Here is a 13,591-nt window from a genome sequence, read left to right on the forward strand (position 1 = left end):
TATCATTCCTCATCCTCTCCGTTCGGTCCAAATGAAGAAAGTCATGTCTTCACATTATCTGACCTCATGTAGAAGAGGAGTGAGTGACAGCCAATTAGAACAAAACTACTGGCAAATGTCATCCCAATCTGCATCGAGCCCTTCTAATTTACCTGGCAAGGCTGGGAGATAAGACAGGGAAGGGATGTGAGGGAGGAATGGAGGGAAACAGGGAGAGGAGATGGAGGGGTTAGGGCAGAGACCGTTTAAAACTGTACAGCTTCATGATATGTTTGTAATAAACGGTGGATTAAATGTTCTCATCTCTTTATCTCTTCTCCATTTTTGTAACTGTCTATCTAAATTACTTTCCCACTGACAGTCTGACGCTGTGCTAAGTCCATCTATTTATCACCCCTTCCCACCTTTCTTTCTCCCTTCCTCTCCTCCCCTTTTCTTCTCTTTCTCACATATCACACCCCCTTCCATTCCCCACCAAGTAAAACTCAATTTTTCACAATCTCCACCCCCCCCCCACCCCCCATCACCGATGATGTCGTCCTTCTCCATGTGCTCCAGCTGAGCGATGAGTATGAAGTCGCACTCCACCATGGGAAGGTCCTGGTCGTCCTCGCACGGCACGATGGATGTCTCACTTAGAAGGATCATCTCATAGTTGTTCTTCAGGGTATTATACTTCTTATTGGCTTCCTTTAATTTGCCCTGTGAGATGTAGTACATCTAGGGAGAGAGTAGGGAGAGAGAGAGAGAGAGAGAGAGAGAGAGAGAGAGAGAGAGAGAGAGAGAGAGAGAGAGAGAAAGAAAGAGAGAGACAGAGACAGAGAGACAGAGAGAGACAGAGAGAGAAAGAGAGAGAGAGAGAGACAGAGAGACAGAGAGAGAGACAGAGAGGTTAGATTGCTTTAGGGTGCTCTGAGAGAAAGGGAGTGAGAGGATTTGGGGGGAGGTAGTGAGATGAATTGAGGGGGAGGGAGGGAGTGAGATGAATTGAATTCAGAAACAAGCATACAACACATCACCTGCCAGCAAGTTAACTCTTATAAAATAGGGTTTGGAGAAATTTGCAGTCTTATTGTTCAGACGAAGCCATGAATACAACTCTGATAACTTTACAGGGATAGGCTCGTCATTATTTTGGTCATGTTTCAAGGTAACACTGTTAGTAACACTGTCATATTACGTACCACCTCTCCAAATAGTGTAACTCAATCGAGTCTTTCAGGTTGCTATCATATCAATCCCATTATGTTTCAAGGTAACAAATCAAATCAAATCAAATTTATTTATATAGCCCTTCGTACATCAGCTGATATCTCAAAGTGCTGTACAGAAACCCAGCCTAAAACCCCAAACAACAAGCAATGCAGGTGTAGAAGCACGGTGGCTAGGAAAAACTCCCTAGAAAGGCCAAAACCTAGGAAGAAACCTAGAGAGGAACCAGGCTATGAGGGGTGGCCAGTCCTCTTCTGGCTGTGCCGGGTGGAGATTATAACAGAACATGGCCAAGATGTTCAAATGTTCATAAATGACCAGCATGGTCGAATAATAATAAGGCAGAACAGTTGAAACTGGAGCAGCAGCACAGTCAGGTGGACTGGGGACAGCAAGGAGTCATCATGTCAGGTAGTCTGTTAGTAACACTGTTAGTAACACTGTCATATTACGTACCACCTCTCCAAATAGTGTAACTCAATCGAGTCTTTCAGGTTGCTATCATATCATTCCCATTAGGACCACTACCTCTCTAATACTCCAGGAAAGAGAGGTGATGCAGTGACTCAGCTAAGACCAGATCCCTCCCTCCCTCCCTCCCTCCCTCCCTCCCTCCCTCCCTCCCTCCCTCCCTCCCTCATATAAAACTGCAGTATACTACAGCAAATACTACAGTAAATACTGTCCCCAAAAACACTACAGTGACTCCTATAGTAAAGTCCTACAGTTATAGTATACAGTGCTTTCTGAAAGTATTCAGGCCCTTGACTTTTTACACATTTTGTTACGTTACAATCTTATTCCAAAATGGATTCAATGAACAAAACAATCTACACACAATACCCCATAATGACAAAGCAAAGGATTGTCCGTAGAGCTCCGAGAGCTCCGAGAAGGAGGTCAAAGGATTGTCCGTAGAGCTCCGAGAGCTCCGAGAAGGAGGTCGAAGGATTGTCCGTAGAGCTCCGAGACAGGATAGTGTCGAGGCACAAATCTGGGGAGGTGTACCAAAAAATGTCTGCAGCATTGAAGGTCCACAAGAACACATTGGCCTCCATCATTCTTAAATGGAAGAAGTTTGGAACCACCAAGACTCTGCCTAGAGCCGCCCGGCCAAACTGAGCAATCAGGGGAGAAGGGCCCTGGTCAGGGAGGTGACCAAGAACCTGATGGTCACTCTGGCAGAGCTCTATAGTTCCTCTGTGGGGAGGGGAGAACCTTCCAGAACTACAACCATCTCTGCAGCACTCCACCAATCAGGCCTTCATGGTAGACTGGCCAGATGGAAGCCACTCCTCAGTATTAGGCACATGACAGCCAGGTTGGAGTTTGCCAAAAGCCACCTACAGGACTCTCAGACCATGAGAAACAAGATTTTCTGGTCTGATGAAACCAAGACGGAGCTCTTTGGCCTGAATGCCAAGTGTCACTTCTGGAGGAAACCTTATACCATCCCTACAGTGAAACATGGTGGTGGCAGCATCATGCTGCTGGGATGTTTTTCAGCAACAGGGACTGGGAGACTAGTCAGGAATGAGCAAAGATGAAAACCTGCCCCAGAGTGCTCAGGACCTCAGACTGGAGCGAAGTTTCACCTTCCAACAGGAAAACGACCCTAAGCACACAGCATAGACAATGCAGGAGTTCCTTTGGAATAAGTCTGAATGTCCTTGAGTGTCCCAGATAGAGCCCGGACTTGAACCCAATCAAACATCTCTGGAGAGACCTGAAAATAGCTGTGCAGCAACGCTCCCCATCCAACCTGACAGAGCTTGAGAGGATCTGCAGAGAAGAATGGGAGAAACTCCACAAATACAGGTGTGCCGAGCTTGTAGTGTCATACTCAATAAGATTCAAGGCTGTAATCGCTGCCAAAGTTGCTTCAACAAAGTACTGAGCAAAGGGTCTGAACAATGGGATGTGATGAACACACATCACATCCCTGTCAATACCAGACCAAACCAGATTGACATTCTCATCCAATGAGCTACCACACACATCCCTGTCAATGCCAGACCAAAAACCAGATTGCTTCTCATCCAATGAGCTAATCCCTGTCAATGCCAGACCAGACCAAACCAGATTGACATTCTCAAATGAGCAAACACATCCCTGTCAATGCCAGACCAGACCAAACCAGATTGACATTCTCATCCAATGAACAATCCCTGGGACCAGACCAAACCAGATTGACATTCTCATCCAATGAGCTACATCCCTGTCAATGCCAGACCAGACCAAACCAGATTGACATTCTCATCCAATGAGCTACCACACACATCCCAATGCCAGACCAGACAATGCCAGACCAGACCAAACCAGATTGACATTCTCATCCAATGAGCTACCACACACATCCCTGTCAATGCCAGACCAGACCAAACCAGATTGACATTCTCATCCAATGAGCTACCACACACATCCCTGTCAATGCCAGACCAGACCAAACCAGATTGACATTCTCATCCAATGAGCTACCACACACATCCCTGTCAATGCCAGACCAGACCAAACCAGATTGACATTCTCATCTCAATATTTATTTATATTTTATAGGGCAATAGGGCACAAATGGAAACTCTAATTGAGTTATTATTGAATTATGTACAAAGACTGAAGAGAAAGCTGTACAAGCACATGTGTTTTTCAAATCTACTTCAATTCCAGTGAATTCTGGAAGAATACTACAATTCCAATTCACTTCAATGCTTTTCAATGAGGAAGATTTAGAATTGAAATTTGGTTTACTTTCTGAAATGAAATGGAATTGACCCCAACTGTGGTACATGAGCTGTATGTACTGTTCCAGTGGGGGTCACAGGTCACCTCACTGTGAAAGGTAAAACAATGATCACAGGTCACCTCACTGTGAAAGGTAAAACAATGATCACAGGTCCCCTCACTGTGAAAGGTAAAACAATCATCACAGGTCACCTCACTGTGAAAGGTAAAACAATGATCACAGGTCACCTCACTGTGAAAGGTAAAACAATGATCACAGGTCACCTCACTGTGAAAGGTTAAACAATGACTACAGGTCACCTCAGAGTGTGAGTATCTCTTCTCTGTAGCTAGATGCGGTCAGGACAGAGGTATAGTAAGCGTCAATACAGACAGGCTCACCTTGCCCGTCTCCAGCAAAGAGAAGAACTTGTCCACTTCCTTGTCGAAGGCTGTTACTCCGATCTCCCCCTGTCAATCACAGAGACACTGTCAGCACAGCGTCAATCAACAGTTTACTGAGAAACTGTCACACACGTGCATGAACACACAAAACTGTCAGCAGAGTGTCACTCAAGCAGAAAGTTGAACTACTACACAGTAGATAGTTGTCTGACATACAGAGACATTGAAGGTGACAGACACACACACACACACACACACACACACACACACACACACACACACACACACACACACAGGAGAGTCATACTCACGCTCTCGTCCACGATCTCGAAGGAGAATAATTTTCCCTCTCGTCTTAAGTTGCTCCAAGGAAGGATGTTGTTCTTTTTGGTGACCCGGGCCCTGATGGTCCATCTGGGGAGGGAGAGAGAGAGTTAGAGAGAGAAAATCTACTCTTATTGGTGACCTCAGTAAAAGGCACATGACAGCCCGCTTGGATTTTGCCAAAAGGCACCTAAAAACTCTCAGACCATGAGAAACAAGATTCTCTGGTCTGATGAAACCAATAATGAACTCTTTGGCCTGAATGCCAAGCATGAAGTCTGGATGAAACCTGGCACCATCCCCACGGTGAAGCATGGTGGTGGCAGCATCATGCGTTGGGGATGTTTCTCAGCGGCAGGGACTGGGGACTAGTCAGGATCAAGGCAAAGATGAACAGAGCAAAGTACAGAGAGATCCTTGATGAAAACCTGCTCCAGAGTGTTCAGGACCTTAGACTGGGGCGAAGGTTCACCTTCCAACAGGACAGCAACCCTAACCACACAGCCAAGGCAACACAAGAGTGGCTTCGGTACAAGTCTCTGAATGTCCTTGAGTGGCCCAGCCAGAGCCTGATCGAACATCTCTGGGGAGAACTTGATCGAACATCTCTGGGGAGACCTGAAAATAGCTGTGCAGCGACGCTCCCCATCCAACCTGACAGAGCTTGAGAGGATCTGCAGAGAAGAAACTCCCCAATTAAAGGTGTGCCAAGCTTGTAGCATTTTACCCAAGAAGACTCCAGGCTGTAATTGCTGCCAAAGGCGCTTCAACAAAGTACTCAGTAAAGGGTCTTAATCCTTATTTAAATATGATATTTCTGGGGGGTTTGGCGATCAGGGGGGTTTGCCAAAATTTCTCATAACCTGTTTTTGATTTGCCATTATGGGGTATTGTCTGTATATTGGTGATTGATGATTTTAGAACAAGGCTGTAACCTAACAAAATGTCGAAAAAGTCAAGGGATCTGAATACCCCTTGAGTTTTTCATTTTTTTTTCATGAATAAAGGTGTTATTTGTTGGTATTCGTTGAAACATGTTGTTTGTTAACATAGTAAATAACTGGTAAATACCAGTTGAGAGAGTACAATAAGATAAAATGTTACAGAATTCCTTTAATTCACTAGCATTCCAGCTAAGATAAGCTCAGCCCTCTGTCCCACTCTACAGCCAACATAAACAACAAGTAGAAGAAGAACACTGAAAACTAGCATTCCAGCTAAGATAAGCTCAGCCCTCTGTCCCACTCTACAGCCAACATAAACAACAAGTAGAAGAAGAACACTGAAAACTAGCATTCCAGCTAAGATAAGCTCAGCCCTCTGTCCCACTCTACAGCCAACATAAACAACAAGTAGAAGAAGAACACTGAAAACTAGCATTCCAGCTAAGATAAGCTCAGCCCTCTGTCCCACTCTACAGCCAACATAAACAACAAGGAGAAGAAGAACACTGAAAACTAGCATTCCAGCTAAGATAAGCTCAGCCCTCTGTCCCACTCTACAGCCAACATAAACAACAAGGAGAAGAAGAACACTGAAAACTAGCATTCCAGCTAAGATAAGCTCAGCCCTCTGTCCCACTCTACAGCCAACATAAACAACAAGGAGAAGAAGAACACTGAAAACTAGCATTCCAGCTAAGATAAGCTCAGCCCTCTGTCTCACTCTACAGCCAACATAAACAACAAGGAGAAGAAGAACACTGAAAACTAGCATTCCAGCTAAGATAAGCTCAGCCCTCTGTCCCACTCTACAGCCAACATAAACAACAAGGAGAAGAAGAACACTGAAAACTAGCATTCCAGCTAAGATAAGCTCAGCCCTCTGTCCCACTCTACAGCCAACATAAACAACAAGGAGAAGAACACTGAAAACTAGCATTCCAGCTAAGATAAGCTCAGCCCTCTGTCCCACTCTACAGCCAATATAAACAACAAGGAGAAGAAGAACACTGAAAACTAGCATTCCAGCTAAGATAAGCTCAGCCCTCTGTCCCACTCTACAGCCAACATAAACAACAAGTAGAAGAAGAACACTGAAAACTAGCATTCCAGCTAAGATAAGCTCAGCCCTCTGTCCCACTCTACAGCCAACATAAACAACAAGGAGAAGAAGAACACTGAAAACTAGCATTCCAGCTAAGATAAGCTCAGCCCTCTGTCCCACTCTACAGCCAACATAAACAACAAGGAGAAGAAGAACACTGAAAACTAGCATTCCAGCTAAGATAAGCTCAGCCCTCTGTCCCACTCTACAGCCAACATAAACAACAAGGAGAAGAAGAACACTGAAAACTAGCATTCCAGCTAAGATAAGCTCAGCCCTCTGTCCCACTCTACAGCCAATATAAACAACAAGGAGAAGAAGAACACTGAAAACTAGCATTCCAGCTAAGATAAGCTCAGCCCTCTGTCCCACTCTACAGCCAACATAAACAACAAGTAGAAGAAGAACACTGAAAACTAGCATTCCAGCTAAGATAAGCTCAGCCCTCTGTCCCACTCTACAGCCAACATAAACAACAAGGAGAAGAAGAACACTGAAAACTAGCATTCCAGCTAAGATAAGCTCAGCCCTCTGTCCCACTCTACAGCCAACATAAACAACAAGGAGAAGAAGAACACTGAAAACTAGCATTCCAGCTAAGATAAGCTCAGCCCTCTGTCCCACTCTACAGCCAACATAAACAACAAGGAGAAGAAGAACACTGAAAACTAGCATTGTTTACATTTCCAGTTCCACCATAATCTCCATGTAACCTACTTTACTTTCTGTTAACTTTATTTACACAGCAACTACAGAATTCAGTAGGTAGTGCGTCCCCAAGTGGCAGCCTACTCCCTATATAGTGCACTACATTTGACCAAGGCACATAGGGCTAAATAGGACTAGGACAGTTCTCTAACACCTGAATGATGCATTTTGAAATCCACTCAGTTTTACATTAAAGGAGCAATCAGAAGTTCCCACATCCATTTTTGGACTTATACATGTACGATATGTAGCCATTGATTCTTGAATAATATAATTTATAAATGCCTCATGACCTACGTTCAACTGTCGTACCCCAACAGAATCCAAAATATGAACTTGTTTTACTCCAATGTTTGTAAACAAAGACGATATACACCAACACTATATACAGCGGTATCAGAAAGTATTCACACCCACTACCTTCTTCCACATGTTGCTGTGTTACAGCCTGCATTTCAATTGGATAGAATTGAGATGTCTTGTCACTGGCCAAAACACAATACCTCATAATGTCAACGTGGAATTATGTTTTTTGACATTTTTACGAAAATGAAAAGCTGAAATGTCTTGATTCAATAAGTATTCAACCCCTTTGTTATGGCAAGTCTGAATAAGTTCAGAAGTAAACATTTGCTTAACAAGTCAAATAATAAGTTGCATGGACTCACTCTTTGTGCAATAATAGTGTTTAAACATCATTTTTGAATGACTCATCTCTGTAACCCACACATACAGATACTTGTAAGTTCTCCCCGTCGAGCATTGAATTTCAAACACAGATTGATTGAACCACAAAGACCAGGGAGGTTTTCCAATGCCTCGCAAATAAGGGCACACTTCAATAGATGGGCAAAAAGAAAAAAGCAGACATTGAATATCCCTTTGATCATGGTGAAGTTATTTATTACACTTTGAATGGTGTATCAATACACCCAGTCACTAGATACAGGCATCCTTCCTAACTCAGTTGCCGGAGAGGAAGGAAACCATTCAAGGATTTCACCATGAGGCCAAGTGCCACGCCCTGGCCTTAGTATTCTGTGTTTTCGTTAGTATTTTGGTGAGGCCAGGGTGTGACATGGGGATTTATGTGGTTTGTTTTGTCTGGGGTTGTTTGTAGTTATGGGATTGTGGTTAGAGTAGTACTCTAGGTAAGTCTATGGTTGCCTAGAGTGGTTCTCAATCAGAGGCAGGTGTTTATCGTTGTCTCTGATTGGGAACCATATTTAGGCAGCCATATTCTTTAGGTCTCTTCTGGGTGATTGTTCCTGTCTTTGTGTTTGTGGCACCAGATAGGACTGTTTCGGTTTTTTCACGTTTCTTGTTTTGTAGATTGTTGTACTTTCATCTTTATTAAAGATGTACAAAACTAACCATGCTGCATTTTGGTCCGCCTCTCTTTCACCAGAAGAAAACCGTTACACCAATGGTAACTTTAAAACAGTTACAGAGTTTAATGGCTGTGATAGGATAAAACTGAGGATGGATCAACAACATTGTAGTTACTCCACAATACTAACCTAATTGACAGTGTGAAAAGAAGGAAGCCTTTCCAGAATATAAATATTCCAAAACATTGCATACTGTTTGCAACAAGGCTTTAAAGTAATACTGCAAAAAATGTGGCAAAGCTTTCAACTTTTTGTTCTGAATGCAAAGTGTTATGTTTGGGGCAAATCCAATAGAACACATTACTGAGTACCACTTTGCATATTTTCAACATACTGTATTGGTTGCTGCATCATGATATGGGTATGCATGTAATCATTATGGACTGAGGAGTTTTTCAGGATAAAAAAAATAAACAGAATGGAATCAAAATCCTTGAGGAAAACCTGGTTCAGTCTGCTTTCCACCAGACACAAGGAGATTAATTCACCTTTCAGCAGGACAATAACCTGGTTCAGTCTGCTTTCCACCAGACACAAGGAGATTAATTCACCTTTCAGCAGGACAATAACCTAAAACACAAGGCCAAATATACACTGGAGTTTCTTACCAAGAAGACAAGTGAATTTTGTGGGTGTGTTACAGTTTTGACTTAAAACTGCTTGAAAATCTATGTAATGATCTGAAAATTGCTGTCTAGCAATGATCAACAATCAATTTGACAGAGCTTGAAGAGTTTTGAAAATAATAAACGGCAAATATTGTACAATCCAGGTGTGGAAAGCCCTTAGAGACTTACCCTGAAAGACTCACAGCTGTTAATCACTGACGTAGGTAACATGTATTAACTCAGGGTGGTGACGTGATTACTTATGTAAATTAGATATTGCTGTAATTCATTTTCAATAAATTTGCTACATTTCTAAAAACACGTTTTCACTTTGTTATTAGGGGGTATTGTGTGTAGGGTAAAATATATATTTAATCAATTTTGAAATCAGGCTGTAGCACAACAAAATGTGGAATAAGTCAAGGGGTATGAATACTTTCTGAAGGCACTGTATCCTCAAAACATGGTTAAATTTATATTGTTGATATCATGGATGGCCAATCCTTGCATCCATAGCTGTGTCTATTAATTTAAGAGTGATTACATTTCTGCAGCCCGATCTGCAGCGTTTTTGCTGAATCCCAGATTGTGGCTTTGAAACAGCAGCAGGATAGTTTGTGTTTGTGTTCGGTCTGCTGTTTCCCTGCTGCTGTTTATAATGGAGCTGTTGGGGAATATTCACACTATAACTCTGGCAGCCCAATCACAAGAACAGCTGTGTGTTTGAGTTTGTGTGTGTGTGTGTGTGTATATGTGTGTGTGTTTATCCTCTATTTCCAATAGTGTACAGAAACCCCAGAACTAATTACCAAACCCTTTATATACGGAGAACAGAGGGTCTATAATCCCCACTCTGCTCTCTTCACCACCAGTACCAGACAGTTACATACTTCTAATGAAATGAGAAAGAAAGGAATAGTATCAAATTAAAAGAAAAAGAGAGGAGAGAGAGAGAGAGAGAGCGAGAGAGAGAAGAGCGAGAGGTAGAGAGAGACAGAGAGACAGAGAGAGACAGAGAGACAGGGACAGTGAGAGAGAGAGACAGACAGATACAGAGAGAGAGAGCGAGAGTGACAGAGACAGAGAGACAGAGAGAGAGAGAGACAAAGAGACAGAGGGAGAGAGACAGAGAGAGAGACAGAGAGACACAGAGAGACAGACAGAGAGAGAGACAGAGAGACAGAGAGAGACAGAGAGACAGAGACAGAGAGAGACAGAGAGAGACAGAGACAGAGAGAGAGAGACAGAGAGAGAGAGAGACAGAGAGAGAGACAGACAGAGACAGAGAGAGAGACAGAGAGACAGAGACAGAGAGAGACAGAGAGAGAGGCAGAGAGAGAGAGACACAGAGAGAGAGAGACAGAGAGACAGATAGACAGAGAGACACAGAGACAGAGAGACAGAGAGAAAGAGAGACAGAGAGAGAGAGAAAGAGAGAGAGAGAGAGAGAAAGAGAAAGGGATCGTAGTCTAAACCCCTCCAGTATGAATAACAGAATCAGAATCTCAGTGGTGTCCTATAAAAACTCAGCACTACCTGCCTGGTACTAACACCATAGAGCCCAGAGCACCTGGTGCATTTCATTTCTATGTAAATGGAATAACACACACACAATCTTGCACACACACACAGTTGTTCACTGAGAGATCAAGTTAAACCATCATATTCAGCACTTTTAAAGTTTTTGGAAAGTGCTAAACAACAGCAATTCCTGGCTCAGTGTTGTTAGTCACATCAAATCAAATCACATTTTATTGGTCACATACACAGATGTTATTGTGAGTGTAGCGAAATGCTTATGCTTCTTCATCCGTCATTGCAGCAGTATCTAACAGGTAATATCTAACGATTACACTACAAAACCTAATATCTAACAAATTCCATAACATCTGCTAACCATGTCTATATGACCAATAAAATATACTTGGTAAGTGTAGTTTGAAAAGACATCCGTGACATCAGTTTTTTGGGTGATCGATACACTCACTCACAGTCTTGAGATAGATTAGGCTGACACAAACACACACACTGTCTTACTTAGTCTGGTAGGGGCTGAGGCAGGCGATGGGGACTACTATCAGAGTCTTCTTCCTGGAGTCTCCTCTGCCTGCTGGGTCTCTGGTAGAAGAGGAGGCTGCTGGGACATGGAGTCCAAAAGACAAAACATACAGGGCAGTTAGGACACAGAGTTTCTAAACCCAGAGGTTCAAGCGAAAAGAAGGCTTCTACTTCCGAGAATGCTTTGCGAAGTCGACTGGACAGATCAGACCGGGGTTCGGGAACTCCATGGGAGAAGTGACAAATTCATCCTTAGTTGTTCATTTTCTAAAAGGCACAACCTTTTCAACTTCATTTTCATTATCATAGCACAATACCAATGTCTACATATGTGAACACGGCGAATGTATTCGAACGAAATATAAAGTTAAAAAGTTCTACCCGATGACAAAAATAAAAACACAATGAGATTCGCAATGTCGTGGGGAGCAAGAAAAGTCCCTCCCTCTGGCAAGAAACTCAGGTTTTTAGAAAATCTCTTTTTCTGAATTTTAATCCAGCCTGTGATGTCACAGATAAGCATTTTTTTAAGGACCTTTCTTCTTATAACCTTTGAATTAATAGGGATGCAACAATTCACCAATACATCGTTCTGTGGGTTGAAATGTTTAAGATTACAAGTGCATCGGTCCGGTTCGTGGGAGCCCAAACCATCCAAATTAAGCATCGGTCCGGTTCGTGGGAGCCCAAACCATCCAAATTAAGCATCGGTCCGGTTCGTGGGAGCCCAAACCATCCAAATTAAGCATCGGTCCGGTTCGTGGGAGCCCAAACCATCCAAATTAAGCATCGGTCCGGTTCGTGGGAGCCCAAACCATCCAAATTAAGCATCGGTCAGAAAACCGCTGGTTCACTAATGTTGTTAACGCACATAGTTTTATTCCCAAAAATATCTAATCTGTTGTGACTGAATTGATGAGTCCTCTACTTCAGTTCTATAGCCTATCAAACTTGTATGCATGTAACTGCGTGCAACTGTGTGCATAGTGCGGGAGACACAGCTGCTCAAGCTAACGAGAGGTAGGCCTATCCCTGTTCTTCTAATTTTCATACATCTGGCACCTTCAGCATTTCTATTTGTGTGTGTGTGTGTGTGTGTGTTTGTTTGTTTGTTGGAGTATCATTGTAGTATGTGAGTGGTTAGAGTTCAGTGAGATTGCATAGAGCCAGAGCAAGAGAGTCAGTGCAAAACATGGTCTAAAAATGTTTTCACACTGGTTGCACATTTAACATGCTGATAGAAATGAGGTAAAACTGATTGAAGTTTCCCTGCATTAAGGTTCCCGGCCACTACGAGCGCCACCTCTGGATGAGCATTTTCCTGTTTGCTTTTACAGCGAGTGCGGTCTTAGTTCCAGCATCGGTTTGTGGTGGTAAATAGACAGCTACAAAGGAGGTATGATGCTACAGGCTGGCTAATAGTCCGGGTAGCCATTTCATTAACAGTTCAGGAGTCGTGTGGCTTGGGGGTATGTGCTGTTCAGGAGTCGTATGGCTTGGGGGTATGTGCTGTTCAGGAGCATTTCATGACTACAGATGTAAGTGTCAAGGGGCAATAGTCATTTAGACAGGTTACCTTGGCGTTCTTAACACAGGGACTATGGTGGTCTGCTTGAAACGTGTAGATACAGTTGATGTCGGAAGTTTACATAAACCTTAGCGAAATACATTTAAACTCAGTTTTTCACAATTCCTGACATTTAATCCAAGTAAAAATTCCCTTTCTTAGGTCAGATAGGAATATCACTTTATTTTAAGAATGTGAAATGTCAGAATAATAGTAGAGAGAATGATTTATTTCAGCTTTTACTTCTTTCATCCCATTCCCAGTGGGTCAGACGTATACATACACTCAAGTAGTATTTCGTAGCATTGCCTTTACATTGTTTAACTTGGTTAAAATGTTTCGGGTAGCCTTCCACAGCTTCCCACAATACGTTTGGTTGAATTTTGGCCCATTCCTCCTGACAGAGCTGGTGTAACTGAGTCAGGTTTCTACGCCTCCTTTCTCGCACATGTGTTTTCAGTTCTGCCCACAAATGTTTAATAGCATTGAGATCAGGGCTTTGCGATGGCCACTCCAATACCTTGACTTTGTTGTCCTTAAGCCATTTTGCC

General features: G+C 42.9%; 1 protein-coding gene across 3 annotated transcripts in view; it reads right to left on the bottom strand.

Moving 5' to 3' along the window:
* LOC115117165 (replication protein A 70 kDa DNA-binding subunit-like) overlaps positions 1-13,591 on the bottom strand; it is a 94,172-nt gene that overhangs the window by 52,028 nt on the left and 28,553 nt on the right. For 2 of the 3 annotated variants that reach the window (XM_065004934.1, XM_065004932.1), the window contains exons 3-6: positions 11,453-11,552; positions 4,650-4,752; positions 4,336-4,404; positions 528-720 (exon numbers count right to left, since the gene is read on the bottom strand). In XM_065004934.1, the coding sequence (XP_064861006.1) occupies positions 528-720; positions 4,336-4,404; positions 4,650-4,752; positions 11,453-11,552 (465 nt within the window). The remainder of the gene's footprint in view (positions 1-527; positions 721-4,335; positions 4,405-4,649; positions 4,753-11,452; positions 11,553-13,591) is intronic. The other variant, XM_065004933.1, reaches the window with a different exon arrangement.

Source organism: Oncorhynchus nerka, linkage group LG19 (genome assembly GCF_034236695.1).
Source record: "Oncorhynchus nerka isolate Pitt River linkage group LG19, Oner_Uvic_2.0, whole genome shotgun sequence".
Taxonomy (NCBI): Eukaryota; Metazoa; Chordata; class Actinopteri; order Salmoniformes; family Salmonidae; genus Oncorhynchus; species Oncorhynchus nerka.